Source organism: Manacus candei, unplaced genomic scaffold (assembly GCF_025592945.1).
Source record: "Manacus candei isolate 608988 ecotype Guabito, Panama unplaced genomic scaffold, ASM2559294v1 h1tg000049l, whole genome shotgun sequence".
NCBI lineage: Eukaryota > Metazoa > Chordata > Aves > Passeriformes > Pipridae > Manacus > Manacus candei.
The window spans coordinates 31,487,475-31,503,423 of NW_026138097.1; the positions used below are offsets into that span (position 1 = coordinate 31,487,475).

At 42.8% G+C, this 15,949-nt stretch overlaps 2 protein-coding genes across 2 annotated transcripts in view; both read left to right on the forward strand.

The window, feature by feature from the left end:
• Positions 1-3,101, forward strand: part of LOC127476262 (uncharacterized) — a 31,597-nt gene extending 28,496 nt beyond the window's left edge. Inside the window, 9 exon segments of the mRNA XM_051798952.1 lie at positions 71-236; positions 314-438; positions 521-829; positions 909-1,112; positions 1,318-1,443; positions 1,532-1,807; positions 2,213-2,308; positions 2,783-2,917; positions 3,005-3,101. Coding sequence (XP_051654912.1) covers positions 71-236; positions 314-438; positions 521-829; positions 909-1,112; positions 1,318-1,443; positions 1,532-1,807; positions 2,213-2,308; positions 2,783-2,917; positions 3,005-3,025 — 1,458 coding nt within the window. The 3' untranslated portion in view covers positions 3,026-3,101.
• A 1,109-nt stretch (positions 3,102-4,210) lies between these two features.
• On the forward strand, positions 4,211-15,649 carry CUNH7orf57 (chromosome unknown C7orf57 homolog). Its single transcript, XM_051799037.1, has 7 exons — positions 4,211-4,346; positions 4,906-5,085; positions 5,835-5,943; positions 6,073-6,235; positions 10,781-10,881; positions 11,976-12,112; positions 14,260-15,649. The coding sequence occupies exons 2-7, from the start codon at positions 4,920-4,922 to the stop codon at positions 14,334-14,336; spliced, it is 753 nt and encodes a 250-aa protein (XP_051654997.1). The 5' UTR covers positions 4,211-4,346; positions 4,906-4,919; the 3' UTR covers positions 14,337-15,649.
• Positions 15,650-15,949: the final 300 nt, after the last annotated feature.

The window sequence follows — 15,949 nt, forward strand, 5'->3', positions numbered from 1 at the left end:
GAAGACATGGTGGTGAGACACAGCAGACGGGGGACATGGGGACAGAGGGTGACCACTTGCTTGGGCCCAGATATTGGCTGAGTGGAAGCAGAAGTTTGAAGAGTCACAGATGGAGCTGGAGGCATCGCAGAAAGAGGCCAGATCCCTCAGCACTGAGCTCTTCAAACTGAAGAATGCCTACGAGGAGTCGCTTGAGCACCTGGAGACCTTCAAAAGGGAGAACAAGAACCTCCAAGGTAAGACCACAGTCCTCCCCATACCCAACTTGTTCTCCAACATCTTTACAAAGTCTGACGGGATCTCACCTGAGCAGAGGAGATTTCGGACCTCACGGAGCAGCTGGGTGGCAGCCACAAGACCATCCATGAGCTGGAGAAGGTCCGGAAGCAGCTGGATGCTGAGAAGCTGGAACTTCAAGCAGCACTGGAGGAGGCTGAGGTGTGACAAGCCACGTTGCCGTGCATCCCCATGTTCTCCTGGTCTCCTTTGAGGTTCTCAATTTTCCCTCTGTCCTTTCCAGGCCTCTCTGGAGCATGAAGAGGGAAAGATCCTGAGGGCCCAACTGGAGTTCAACCAAGTCAAGGCAGACTATGAGCGCAAGCTGGCCGAGAAGGACGAGGAGATGGAGCAGGCCAAGCGCAACCATCTGCGGGTGGTGGACTCGCTGCAGACCTCACTGGATGCTGAGACCCGGAGTCGCAATGAGGCCCTGCGGCTGAAGAAGAAGATGGAGGGTGACCTCAATGAGATGGAGATCCAGCTCAGCCATGCCAACCGTGTGGCTGCTGAAGCCCAGTCCCACCTGAAGGCAGCCCAGGCTCATCTCAAGGTGGGATCACTGACCTCTAAGGAGATCCTCCCAGCCCCTTGGCACTGCTGGCTGATGTCCATCCCATTTGTCCCAACAGGACACCCAACTGCAGTTGGATGATGTGGTCAGGGCCAATGAGGATCTGAAGGAGAACATTGCCATCGTGGAGAGGAGGAACAACCTCCTCCAGTCTGAGCTGGAGGAGCTGCAGGCAGTCGTGGAGCAGACTGAGAGAGCCCGCAAATTGGCCGAGCAGGAGCTGATTGAGGCCAGCGAGAGGGTCCAGCTTCTCCACTCACAGGTGAGACCTCATGCACTTTCAAGGAAAGAGGTCACCTGCATCCACAGGTGTGGGATTCTAATGAGTTGAGTTACCAAGATGTCCAGGTCCTTGAAGCCTCCAGAGTTTGCATGACAGGGGAATGGCCTCTATGTCCTGGGGGGCTGAAGAAAGATGGATCAGCAGTTCCACAGACACCTCATGAGATCCTCTTCTCCATCTCCAGAACACCAGCCTCATCAACCAAAAGAAGAAGATGGAGGCTGACATCTCCCAGCTGCAGACGGAGGTGGAAGAGGCCATCCAGGAGTGCAGAAATGCTGAGGAGAAGGCCAAGAAGGCCATCACTGACGTGAGTGCCGTGGTGGGAACAACAGCTAAGATATCTTCCAGTGGAGGGTAATGAACCTCCTTTTCTGCTTACTTCTCTCCTTGAGTAGGCAGCCATGATGGCAGAGGAGCTGAAGAAGGAGCAGGACACCAGCGCCCACCTGGAGCGGATGAAGAAGAACATGGAGCAGACCATCAAGGACCTGCAGATGAGGTTGGATGAGGCCGAGCAGTTGGCCCTCAAGGGGGGCAAGAAGCAGCTGCAGAAGTTGGAGGCCCGTGTGAGGGAGTTGGAGAATGAGCTGGAGGGTGAGCAGAAGCGCAACGCTGAGAGCATTAAGGGTCTCCGCAAGTCTGAGCGTCGTGTCAAGGAGCTCAGCTACCAGGTAGGGCACCTGGGCTGGCCCTTTGTCCACAGGGCCTTATGTCTGATGCTGTACATGACATATAACATGGCTGACCTGGTAGCCAGGGAGACACAGGTGAACTAGACCACCCACTGCCTCTATGTCCAATACTGTGGTGGGACCCAGAACGTGGTAGGCCCAGTGGCTACAAGCCACCCAAGCCACTTCCCACTGTTTCAGTATAAATGGGGTCTTTGCATGACCCAGAGCCTCAGGTGGGACCTCATCAGGGCAAAAAAGACACCTTCACCCAGGGAGACATCATACCTTCTGTCCCACAGCTGAGGCCACTCACAGATCTAGAGGGGTTCCACTCCCCAAGATTATCTCTGTCTCCTGACCCTCACTGCTTTGGCGGTGACACACACACGTCTCACCCCACAGACAGAGGAGGACCGCAAGAATATGGTCCGGCTCCAGGACCTGGTGGACAAGCTCCAGCTGAAGGTCAAGGCCTACAAGCGACAGGCAGAGGAGGCGGTGAGCAGCGGGGGGGCAGCTTTGGGACCACCCCCAGGAGGGAATGGCATCAGGTTGAGCTGTGGGACAGGATGTAGGGAGTAGCAGGTGACCTCAGAATGAGGTCGTCAAGAGGTGGGGTGTCAGGGGCTGAGGAAGGTGGGTGGCAGTGGGATGGAGAGACCATGGTGGGATGTGTGAAGGTTGGAATAATGGACGGATGGAAAGAAGGTTGGAAAAAAGGTGAGACAGAAGGATGACTGACTGGATGGCTGGAGAAGTGGTTGGAAGTTTAAGCAGGTTGGATGGATGGAAGGATGAATGGATGGCTGAGTAGATGGTTGGATGGATGGAAGATGGGATTGCTGGAGGGACGGGTGGGTCCATTGTGGACCAGATGGAGCAATTAGAATTTTGGATGGACAGAGAGCAGAGGGGGTGGCAGGAGGACAGAGGAAGCTGTGGGGCAGCCCTGCTGATGCCCCTGTCTCCCAGGAGGAACAGGCCAACACCAACCTGGCCAAGTTCCGCAAGGCACAGCATGAGCTGGACGAGGCAGAGGAGCGTGCTGACATCGCTGAGTCCCAGGTCAACAAGTTGCGGGCCAAGAGCCGTGACATTGGAGCCAAGGTGGGACTTCCCCTTGCCCCACAGCTGCCCCACGGCCATCTGACCACTGCCCCATGCTCACGCTCCCTTTTTCTCCTTCTCTATCAGAAAGGACTCAATGAGGAGTGAAGCTCTGGACTCCCAACCATCCCATCTGAACTCCCAGCTGTCCCTTGTAGACTCCCAAGAGCCCCACCCCTGCTTCTAGCCCCCCAGGCTTGGTCAACCAATAAAAAGCATTAAGCAGCAGCAGTTTGTGTGGAGATGGGTTTGTTTGTGAAGGGTGAGATTGCCACACGGCACAGAACATACATGGAACATACACAAGTTAACCAACCAGTGTGCAACCTGGCACGCCCCACAGCATAATGCAAATAGCCCTGAGCAACAACAAGCCTTTGACCAAATCAAACAGGAAACAGTTCATGTAGTCACCCTTGGGCCAGTTCAGGCAGGGCAAGACTTAAAAAATGTGCTCTCTACTGCAGCCGGGGAGAATGGTCCTACCTGGAGCCTCTGGCAGAAAGTACCAGCGGACACTTGGGGTCTCCCCCTAGGTTTCTGGAGTTGGGGATACAGAGTCCACTCTACTCCAACTTAAAAAGAGATATTGGTAGCTTATGAAGGGGTTTGAGCTGCTTTGGAAGTGATTTGTACTGAAGCATAGGTCCTGGCATCCCGGTTACTCGTGTTGGGTTGGCTGTTCTAAGGAAGGGTCTCCTCTACACGACTGCAACCGATGCTACACGGAGTAAGTGGGTCGGACTGATCAGACACAGAGCTCCAATAGGAACCCCCCAGTCGTCCAGGAATCCTGGAAGCGATCACGAACCGTCCAGAAAGCAAAGACTAAATCGTATAGAATGGTAAAGGGCATGGAAAAGGGGGTGGATTTTGTACGGGTTTCAGCTGGGATGGAGTTAATTTCTTTTTCTTCCCAGTAGCGGCGCGATCCGGGTCGTCTCCAGGCTGCTACTGCCGCGAGTAGCGAGCATCGCACCGCCCTCGGCCGCCCGCGGAGGGAGGGAGGGAGGAAGGGAGGGAGGAAGGCCCGTCGTCTCGGCGGGGTCCGACTCCTCCCGCGACTCGCCCTCGGGGCCCGTCCCGCCCGTTCCCTGGGGGATGTCGGTCCCCGGTCGGGTAACCGCGGTTCGGTCTCTGAGCTGCGGTAGCGGGGGGACCCTGGGCAGGGCCAGCGGGAGAGCGCCGGGGCGACAGGGTCGCGCAGCCTTGGACAGACCTGCCGTGGGGCCGGCAGCGGGCGCCGGCTGGTGCCTCCGCGCCCCTGACGCCGGCGAGAGGCAGCGCTTTGGGTTGTTGTTGTTCCTTGGGGCTGAGTTTGGGCACAGGCAACGCGTGTGTGTGCCCAGGGGCTGCTCAGCGGGCTGCAGCCTGGAAGTGGTCGCCTTACACCGACGGAACGGCATCAGCTGCACCTGGAATAGCTTCGGTAAGTGCCTGTTAACCTTCCATGGCACAGTGCCTTCGACTGGCTTTTTCTTGTTTGCTTTCTGTCCATTTTACCATTATGAAGGATTTATTTATATTTTCTTTTGCTCACTAGAAGTTGAGAAAGTAATGTATGGAGACGAAGGGTGTTGAGTGTTGGTTTTTAAAATGATTTTTATTTGGGGATCGGGTTTGGTTGTTTTACACATAAAGACCTGCAAATGGACAGGTGCTGTTTTTGTTACTGCATGAAAAGGAAAGGAAACCAAAGGCTTTAGTGTTTCTTGCTGTCTCCAGTGCCTCTTGCTGCTTTTGGTGCCCTTGGAAATAGTTTTCTGATTGAAGTGAATTAGAACATTTTACAGGAAAACTTAAATGCTGTTTCAAAACTGAAACGAAAATGCTATATCCCCTGGAATAAGCAAGCCTGGTCTTTTGTCTCCAAGCTGAAATGTAGCACCTCATTCATGTTCCAGGTGGGCTCAATTTGTCAGTTGCCTGAAAAAGGGATGCTAGTAGTTAACTTTTACTATAAATATTTTTCGTTTCCATTATCGCAGGACGGTAATACCCCATGCCACCAAAACAACCAGAGAAGAGCCCACTTCCCCCAATATCCCAGAGCCTCAGTGACCTTTCAAAAGCTCCCCATGAATTGCCACCTTCTGGGTGCCTCAAGAAGTGGATCAAAGATACTGATTCAGCTTATGTGAGGCTGGCAAAGCAAGGAGGCCAGTCTGGTGAGCATCTGTCTTGCTTCTTTGGTCTTCCTTAATTTTCTTTGGCTTTGCTTGAGTGTCATATAAAGTTCTTGTAGATGCTACAGAAGGATCCTCTGGACTTTTGAAATTAACCTGTGGAAAAAATGAGCGAATGAAAGTGTAGAGGTCACCTTGTCAAGGCATCCTTGCTGTCTGTTGTGTATGGGTACTCTTTAGCAAAACATGCGGTCTTGACCTGTGTTTGGTCTAAATGGATGATGATGGTCTGGCTGCATTTGAGTGAGGTCTCTGCAATTTATGCTTGGGCTATTTAAATAGTGGCCTAGTGAAAATAATTACACAAAAAACCATCATCAGAAAACTTAGTATAGGTTTATAAAGCGTTTTTTTTGTAATTACTTCATTTTGTTACAGTGCTGTACGTGTTCTGTTCTTGTACCAGGGTGATGTGTGGGTTTATTATTTCCTTTTTATTGAAGAAGGAAGCTTGAGGAACTTGAGCAGATGCACATTCAGAGAAACAAATCCAGAAATATGAATTAACTGAGCAGCAGAAACATGTCAAAGCATTTAGAGCAAGACAAACAAGGTACAGTTGGAACACAGTGCTGCAAGGTTCTGTCTGTATTATCAAGGGACACAAATGCTCCTTACTGAAGAAAGCAAGCATTTCTTCTTGACAAAACAGCAACCTGAAAACAAAGGTAATGCTTTTGCAACCAGAGAAGAAGTCAGAAAAGTAGCGACTTTTGTCTTTTTCTCTCCAGACCTACTGAAGCACTACACTCCTGTGATAATGAAGTCCCCTTCAGCAGCATATGCTGCACCCGACTGGTACTTACACCACACCAGTCCCCCAGCGATGGATGAGCCATGGTAAGCCTGCTGAAGCCCCACATAACATTTTGGGTTCTGTCTTCACTTATTAACATTTCAGAATACTTCTGTACTAAAGTGCAAGATTTGTATCCCTGGCGCAAACAGGTGTTAAATCTTTGCCTGCAGGAGCTCTGTTTCCTCTCTACCAGAATATATGATTCAGAGAGAGTTTAAGGCTGATGACCATCGTGGTAACACTTATGAGGCAAGAAGAGGGCCTTTTGATTTTGATACAAAAAGTGTTTGGCAGCAGGATGCTGAGGACAAAGAAAATGCAGAGAAAAAGAAGGTAGGATCGAGAGGCACTCTATGACGATGCTTTGTAGAGCTTGTGAACATAGCTCTACCTGGGCCTGTTGCTTCTTCTAGAAGGGAAGCTGTAATCCACACAAGTTTCTGTATTCCAGAAGCAATTTTTGTATTGCAGTTAGAGAATGAGAAGAAAGCCATGTTTCTCTTAAATGCTGCAGATGTAGCATAAGAACCAGAAACACAGTGTCCAATCACATTATATGGTGCATATACTTCAGTATGAATGAAAGCCAGTAGTTAGTTTCTATCTTCTTATGCTTTATTGCCCCTGCAATTCATTCTTGGTAAAGAGACTTCTTGTTAAGTAATCTTGAGTAAAGAAGAAAGAAGAAGGAGATAAGAACAGAAGATTGTTCTGAAAAAGGAGTTTGGTTTAGTTTAAAATGCAAGAGAGTGCCCAAAGATACTGCACTAGCTGTCTTTGAATGAAAGATGTATCCAAGACAGAGCAGGCATAGCTATGTCCAGAACAAACATTACTGTGCTGATATTTGTATTTTGTCCTGGAAACCTCTCTGCCATCTTCCCCCTTTCATCCTCCCTGCCCCTGTCCATTTTAGATGCTGAAACCTTATGTTTTTTAAATATCCTCCATAATCTTGGTTGCCACATTTCCATAGGTCTTTGGGGTATTCATGGAAAGGCATTTGATGTACTTGGACACCAGTACCTCTCTTCTTGAACAGAAGGGCAGATTTTGCACATTTTAGGAAAAAAAGTCCTGAGCCTTTGCTGAGATGAGTAATTAGTGCAAGTTCAGAATGATGACTTGTGTAAATGGGACCACCTCATTACTGAATAGGTTCAGGAATGTTTACCTAATCTGTGTCAATAGGCAAACAAGCAATGTATGTTTAAACTGTAATTTGCCTGATTCTTGTTGGTGAAGCTTTTTTTCAGTCATAGATTTAAGGCACTGAAAATAAAAACTTGGCCTGCTGCAGAGCCTCTTAAAGGATTGAATTAGGACAGACAGGAAGTGCTGTCCCTCACTCCCTTACTTAAGAACCAATTATCTTAAGTGTTTTAAGGGTCAAACTTAACTTTGGTAACAGTAAGAGTAATTAAAATCCATGTGGTGACTTGTGAGACTGAGGTCCATTTCAGTTTGGATGGAGCTTGACTGAGATCCAGTTTTATTCACTCACGCGATTGAAAGTTCCCATGTGTTTTATTTGTCACTAAATACAAAGTGGGTATATGTTGCATATTCAGCTCAGATTCCAAATCTGCTGAGGCCTTGATATATAATTTACACTATTCTTCCAAAAGCTGAAGTTGAGTTTTGTCTAAAGTTCTAAATCTACCAAATGTTTCTGTTTAAGGTTAGGTGCCTGAGAATCAGATTCTGTGTTGCTAGGTTTAGCTCTGCCTTCACACCACCGTCTCTGATATGGCTGTCCTTCACAGAATCTTTGTTGTACCCTGAAAAGTGTATCGTGTATCTTGAAACATCACATGGTGCTTCTTTCACATCTATTTCTTGTATATCCTCTTTTGGGAGGTTTCTATCCTGTGCTCTTAGAGTACCTTCCCAAAGAGTCTTCCAAGTGAGGCAATGAAACAAGCCCTCCCAAACAGTCTCAATTTTAGTTTTTTCACTATACATCTTGTAAGAGATGTATTCCAAAACACCACAGGCAAATTTTTAAGGAATATTCAATTTATTTATTTGACTACATGATGATAGTGCAGCAGCAAACTAACTCAAGTATTGAGATTGAATGTATTGAAAATATTTCTCAGTCCAGTCTGACTAAGTATTTATTCAAAAGAGAGATACATGATGCAATCATGGAGTTAAATCCCAAAGGATGCCCTTAGGGACAAGTGCAAAACCATTTTAACCTGTAAAGGTACCTCTTCAGCTGGAAAAAGAAGACAATGGAAACACTGTTCCCAAGTGAGTCCCTGCTCTGGAGGTTTAAGCCTTTATGATGCTTTGTTATGAAGTATTAATATCTCCAGTGTTCCTCATGGTTATTGCTATGTGGAGGACTGGAGATCAGGGGGACTATTACATGGTTTCTCCCTGCCTCGGGATGGATCTTGTAGTTCCTCCTTAACACCTTAATCACAGCGGTAATTTTCATTCTGCTGGGAATTTTGCAAAGCAGCAAAGATGTGCTAGTGCATGAAGGGTTTAGCCTTTGTGCTCATGGCAAAGTGATGGACTTCTGGCCCAGAAAGAAGCAGCCCATGGGAATCTCATGGAGTTTAATAAGACCAAGTGCAAGGTCCTGCACCTGAGTTGGGGCAACCCTGGTATCAACACAGGCTGGGGGATGAACAGATTGAGAGCCACCCTGCTGAGAAGGACTTGGGAGTGCTGCTGTATGAGAGGCCAGACATGACCCAGCAATGTGTGCTCACAGCCCAGAAAGTCAATTGTATCCTGGGCTGCATCAAAAGCAGCATAGCCAGCAAGTCAAGGGAGGTGATTCTGCCCCTCTACTCTGCTCTGGTGAGATCCCACCTGGAGCACTGCATCCAGCTCTGGAAGGACAGGAAGGACATCGACCTCTTGGAGTGAGTCCAGAGGAGCCCATCAACATAATTAGAGGAATGGAGCACCTTTCCTATGAGGACAGGCTGAAAGAATTGCGATTGTTCAGCCTGGAAAAGAGAAGGGTTCAGGGTGACCTAATTGCATCCTTCTAGTACCTGAAGGATGAAAGAAAGACAGAGAGGGACTTTTACAAGAGCATGCAGTGATAGGACAAGGGGCAATGGCTTCAAACTGAAAGAAAATAGGTTTAGATTAGATTTTGGGAAGAAATTCTTTATTATGAGGGTGGTGAGGCACTGGAATAGGTTGCCCAAAGAAGTTGTGTATGCCCAGTCCTTGGAAGTGTTCAAGGCCAGGCTGGATGGAGCTCTGAGCAACCTGGTCTAGTGAAAAGTCTCCCTGCCTATGGCCGAGGGTGTTTGGAATTAGATGACTTTTAAGGTCCCTTCCAACCCAAACCATTCTGTGATTCTGTGGTCCTTTTGCCTGTGCATCATCTGTCCCAGCTGGGTTGGGTTGAAAATGCTGGGACCTTAAGAAGGAAGGAGGCCTGTATATGGGTGGGAGATCAGTTGGAGGTGGTATCACGGTTTGCATTTGCATTGCTGCAGGCAATCTCCCTTCAGCACTGGTAAGATTACTACTTCATCTATGAAGTCCTCTGTTTCAGGCACTTGCCTGAAATGTCTGTGTATATATGCATACATACATAGGTGTGTGTGTGTGCTGTAGCAAAAGGATCGCTCATCTGAGGTCAGGATTTTACCTCAGGGAGAGATTTGAAATCTAATCTAGAATTTTGTCCTTGATCACAGGGAAGCCAGGATTTCATCTGGGAGCTTTTACCTTTCCATGCTGGCTGCAGGTATCCATTGTTCCTCATATACCAGCCAGGCACAATACATACTACATTTCATGTTTCTTGAATCTGAGACTAATAAATGTGTATGTATAATAAACACAGTAATTTTTAAAGTATGTTGTTTCTATCTCTTCGTAAAGGAAGAAAACATTTTAAACCAAGAACATGTAAAAAAACCCGCCCTACATAGTTTGTTTTATCTGTGAAAATCGATGGCTGCTACATAGAGGCTTGTCAAAGGGAAAATGCTCCCTCAGCTGTAACCATTGGGGTGTAGTGGCACAAAGGTCTGCTTTTAATGCTGAATTTTCCCAGCAAAGTAACAAACGGCACCTGACAGGATAGCAGGTGCCCTCCAAAAACAAGTTCTGGTTTGCTTGCTACTTCTGTCATTAGTTAGTTCACTTGAACAGTAGGGAATGTTTTGATACCTGAAGTTTATGCTAGCCTGTCTCCTTTAATGCCAAGAAAGACAACATTTGAAACAATGCACAAGACTTGCTCGCAGCCTTCACGACTTTTCTCTTTGCCTTTCCTTTCCCCCTTTTTTTTCCTTGACTTTAGTTTTGACAGCTTGACCCTTTGTTTGCCTCCAGTCAAATACACTTTTCTGTTGTAGGCTTTCCCCAATATATGTGCATTTGTTTGAATTTCAAACCTCTAATTAATGTACCAAAAGAGTTTTCTTATTATGTGGGATGTTTTATGCTTTTTATTAATTTAAAAAAAAAGTAGTAATTAAGCTGGAAGTTAGTTGCTGGTCCCCCTGCCATTAGTAAAACTGGGCTGTTTTCATACACTGCATACAGAGAAATGGACCAAAATGACAGGTTGCAATGGGTAAGTTTGAATTTGAAGCTTAATTTTGTGTGGAAATGTACTGTGAGGGAAAGGGTTGTGTAGAGCACATTATGGAGAGAACAAACAGCTAATCTTGTAGAATAACTAACTAAGGGACTGCTTTATCTTCTGCTGTTCCTCTATTCTCCATTACTATTACTTATGGAAATAATACAGATAAGACATTGAAATATGAAGACATTTAGAGGCTGTTAATATCACCCTCACTTTTAAATGCTGTACTATCATATAATCTTTGTGGTTATTTTTTTCATAACTCCTTTTGTTAAGCTAAGATTTCTCTAACACAGGTGAAGCTCCCAGCTATAAACCCTAAATATCCAAGCAGAATGCTGAATGTTTCTACAAGCAAGGAATTTAGTGGGGCAAATAAGCTTTCCTTTCCACCTGTGTAAGTAGTACACTTATGAAATTCATTAAACACCTAAGCCTGCAACTATTTATGTATGCAAGTAATATTACTTGTCATGAAATTGCAGAGATTAGTGGATATGTGTACAGACATTGTGGATCCTTGCTGCTACTAAATTTGCCATCATATGTGGTGCTAAAATAGTTTAAAAGCAACTAAAATAATAGTACTTTAACTAATATAGGAAAGTTATTCAGTGTAACTTTGCTTTAGGAAAACGAAGCATACAGTTGCATGTCTCTATGTAGCACACTTTTATGGTATTCTAAATTGTTTGCGTTTTTTTCACAATACCAGTGAACAGATGAAAACAATTATGCACGTTGTTAGTTTTGTAAGCACAGGTTACAGACACAAGTAGGACTGACATATTAAGGAAAGACATAAACTGCAGTCTATGCAAGGTCACACGCAGCAAAAATACTGTCATGAACTCATAGAAGAGCTGTTTTAAGCAAATTATTCTATCATATGTGATGTGATGTGATGTAATCAAATCATCAGCTGTGTGTGCAGCTGAATTGTTTCTGCATACTTTGTCTTAGAAATTTATTACTTTGTCATCAGTAATCCCAGTATGTTTTAGAACTATGTTATTGATGCAAAATAAGTAAGTAAACCATCAAATGAATTTAAGAGCAAATCTGTGACAAAATTCCACCTTTGTGCAGCACAGAATGAGTATTGTCAGCCTTTTTACTTACACATTCTTTGTGGGATTTCCCTTTTGCATGTCTTTGTCTCTACAACCAGTATTATACATGTAAAATTCCAATAAAATAGATAGGTCTTCTCATGTAAAGTTATACAGCACTTAATCAGGCACAGTTGTATGGTTTTTTTGTTTGGTTGGTTGGTTTTGGTTTTTTTCTTAAATGATTACACATAGACTATGTTTTGTTATTTAGATACAAATGATAAGGCTATAAATGGTTATAATTTTTGAAATAATGTTATAATTAGAAATAAATTATGTTATAAGGCCTTTTCTGTTCAAAATAAATTTTTTCCACCTAATTACCACTTTTATTTACTTATGCTTTTGTTTTCCTTTAATATATTTGTATTTACAGGCCTGCTCAGAGAAAAATTGAAGCAGTAAACTTTAGCAAATTAATTAACAATGATTATGGGACGGACTGGTTTCAGCAGTGTACTGGATGGGAAAAAAAGATTCAAGAACCATCAGAAAATAGTGAACAGTCCAAAGGTAACATTATTGAAAGCTATTTCTTTTAAAATGAGTTGGGCTTTCAAGGTAACAGCAGAGGGCAGCCTGAATAATTTGTGCGGTTCTCTGGATGTGGTGAGACGCACTGAATTGCTGTGCTTACTTTACAATACCCTATGACCAGCTAAAGAAAGAGTGCTCCTGTTTGTAGTCAGCGAAGGCGGGTGCTTTCATGGAGTTTTTTCATCTCTACAATTGCAGTTTGCTCTGTTCCAATCCAGGGGTTTCTGTGTACTGATACAGGGGATTCTGTGTGATGTGTTTCTGTAAAATGATGCAGGGACAAAGCCATCCTGCCTAAATTTAAGCAGACTGTAAAATATTTGTTGCCTATTTGTTATGAATATTCTTTTGCCCCTAATATTTTTCTGGAAACTTCTGTCACAAGTATCATTAATACTCGTGTTTAAGAAATAGATCACTGTTCATAAAAATTTGTCAAAATAAATACATGCACATTGTTGAAGAGAGTGGAATTGCAACAGTTTAAGAGAAAAAAGTTATCCAATACTTACCTTACTTTGTCAAGCACAGTGATAATAGATATGAAAGACATCACTTGAAGACACATATATAAAGGTTATGTATATAAAGGTTAAAGGGGAGGAAAATTCCCATTACTTCTGTCAAAGACCTTTTACTTATACTTTTTACACTGACTTGGTAACCATGGTGACTATATCACTTCTGTATAGCAATCTTTTGAAATGCTATTGAACATACACATCGCATGCACCAGAATTATTTTTTTATTAGTATCAGGGATTCATTTTATATACAGTGGGAATTATCATGATTCCCTTCATTCCCTTGACCTTGATATTTTAATGTGTGAAAGTCTTAGAGGCCAAGTATTTTAAAATCTCTGACATTTTAGCTCTTTCTAAATTCATCTTTGTGTCTTCTATTAATATATTTACAGTAATTTTTTTTGTTTATTTGTTTTTTTATTTTTGTGTGCAGAACCTCTTCCTCCAGGTGAATATCAGAATAAAGCAGGAAAACAGAGAACTGGAAGTTGTGTGGTTTTGTTCAGAATAAAAACTGCTATAAAACTAAGGGATGAAGCCAGATCTCGGTCTGGACCTGAAGGAGGGTGCATAACCTGAGAAGCCACTCTTCAAAGTCAACTTACCTATCTAAACTCTGATCACGCAGAGGATGCTGCTTTGGGAGGCACAGTGACCCAACAATTCAGCTGTGGAGTCTAAAAGTGCTCTTCCTCAGCCTGAAAGAGAGCCTCGAATATTATTTTCTTTTTCAGATTCTCTTTAACTTTCTTGTGCACTGACATTTTTCTTTCCCATTACTGTGAGTAAAATGAAAGGATTTTGGATTTCAAAATCTCAAAGTCATTAATTTGGTGATAGTTGATTTCTTTAATGTGTGCCTCTAATGAGACATTTGTGATATAAAGAAAGCTGAAGATATTTCAGAGTAATCATGACATTGATTTGGTTATACCACTTATGCATAGAGAAAAACATGGGTACACCATAAAGGCTGCTGAAAAGTCAGTGTGCTGCACAGATTGATATATAGATACATATTATTTTTTAGTTCCTTTTTCCAGTTTTTAGATAACATTACACCTGCTTTGCATTACCCTCCTTTGCAATCGTAGCTATTCCAGTTGATTCTGTATTTCAATGTAAAAGGAGATATTTTTTAATGCTTTTAACAGTTTTGTGCAGACATGTACCTTGATTCAGTTTTGACCTTGTCCTTTTCATTCTTTTAGGTGATAGCTGAAGGTAGACTTGTATTTTTTTCCCTCTTGTCTACTTTTGTCTACTCATCCAAAACAATTGTCAGCATGAGCACCTTGCAACTCCCTTTTGAGACAGAGCTTTCTCTGTTTTCACTTACACAGAATAAGTCCTAGACACATCAGGCAGGAGATACAACCCATTCTATACGTAAATCTATAACCCCTTTGTGTTAGGTTATAGATTTGCATCATACTGCAAATTTCACAGGTAGCTTGTCTATCTTGTTAATTCAAAATTAAAACTACTGTAATTTCCATGCATTTTGGTGTGAGGGAGAAAAAAAAGTCTTAGTTGACTTTTTTATTCTTATGGTTGAAGTTATTTGGTGAACATTAATATTTTTTTCTATTTCAGATTCAGAGCCATCTCAGTCTGAACCACCACCTGCAAGCAACGAGTTAAAGCCACCATTTCAGGGATGTAATAAGTAACTTGAAAGACTGTTAGGGAAAGTAAACCCTTGTATGGCCTATGTAGTGCACTATTTACATGTCTGTTAGGTTACTTTTGTGGTTGAACTCACCCCTGATTGAGAAGTTCATTTCATTTATAAGATGGATGAACTTCATTGTGCTTGATTACAGCAAATTTTAAAGTACAAGCAACAGCTGTTAGTGCTTATTCCTAGACTTTTTGTTAATATAATAAACAAAGCAAAACTGCATTTTTGTCCTACACAACTCGGGCTGCTTTGCTGATGTCAAGTAAGATTACCATATTGCTGCTGATTTGAAAAGACACAGTTATGCTATCGATGTTTACAAATCATCAAGTTTCTTTAGTATACTTATGATTTATGCCACAAAGAAAGGTGAAGGGCAACTGTGTGGTATGGGATGAAATGTAAATAGAAAGAATTGAACTGGTATGGATACTTGCAGTAAAAAAGTCAAAGCTTCATTGGAAAGACTGCTTCTTAATCCCCAAAATGCATTTTTTTAGTCCAGGTACTAAGCTTTCTATGACAATTCTATTGCTATGCCTACTGCAGAAGAACTAGATGATCATAGTGTTCAAACACATAATTAAGTTAAGACCTGATGGCATTTTTTGTTATAGTCTTGTTATATAGAAGCTGAATCATTGGTTAACAGTGATGTGGATTCAGCAAATATGGTATCTGCACTTTCAGCTGTTAAATAAAAAAATTATTTATCCCGAAGTCTTGACTGCAACAAAAATATTATATGCTAGATCTCCATGTTTATTCACACTAGTAAAAGTTTGTACTTTGAAATAACAATGTATAGAAGTTGTATTTGAATATTCTGAAAAAGTTAAGACACACTGGTATTTTAACACTTGCTTTTTTATCTACTTGGATTAGGATATATCCCTGAAATCTTATTAATAATTAAATATTTATTATAAAGTCCATTAGAAAGGATGCAATTTTATTTTCATATTTTTTCCTAGTACTGCAAAAAGTGGAATTTTTAATAAACCAATAATTTTCTGAATTTCCTCTTCAGAGTACATTCAGTACATTTGACACCCTTGAATCCAAGGGCTGAAGATTCCAAAATGTATTACTAAATATACATTTCTTTGAACAGAATGTTTAGAGGATTTGGCTTAATATTGCTTTTCTTTAGAACTTTGATGTGAAAGTTGATTGGAAATAGGTAAAACTATTGCTAATCTGAACCCTCAAAATTTTCAGCAAACATAGGTGGAAGTTTTGCTGTTGATATTGCAAGATCCAGCACTCAAGTCCATCTTTACTGTTCATTTGCAATTCAACTGTCCAAGTTATATTTACAAAAATAAAAGGCTAAAACATATCCAAATGCCTAAATGTATGGTTATTGGCTAGTCAGAAAATTTTTCTGAAGATAGAAAAGCTTACATCAAGCTGTAACTGGGGGGGGTGTTTGGAATTACTTCCCTTGTGTCTATTTTCACTTACAGTTTCTGTTGTGGATTACATCCAGATATATTGAAACCATTAATTCTGCTGTGACAGTAGAGCTTTTGGGGAAATCTCCTTTTCTAGGCTAGAGTATCAGGGGTTGCCAGACCCAGAGCTCATAGCATTCAAACC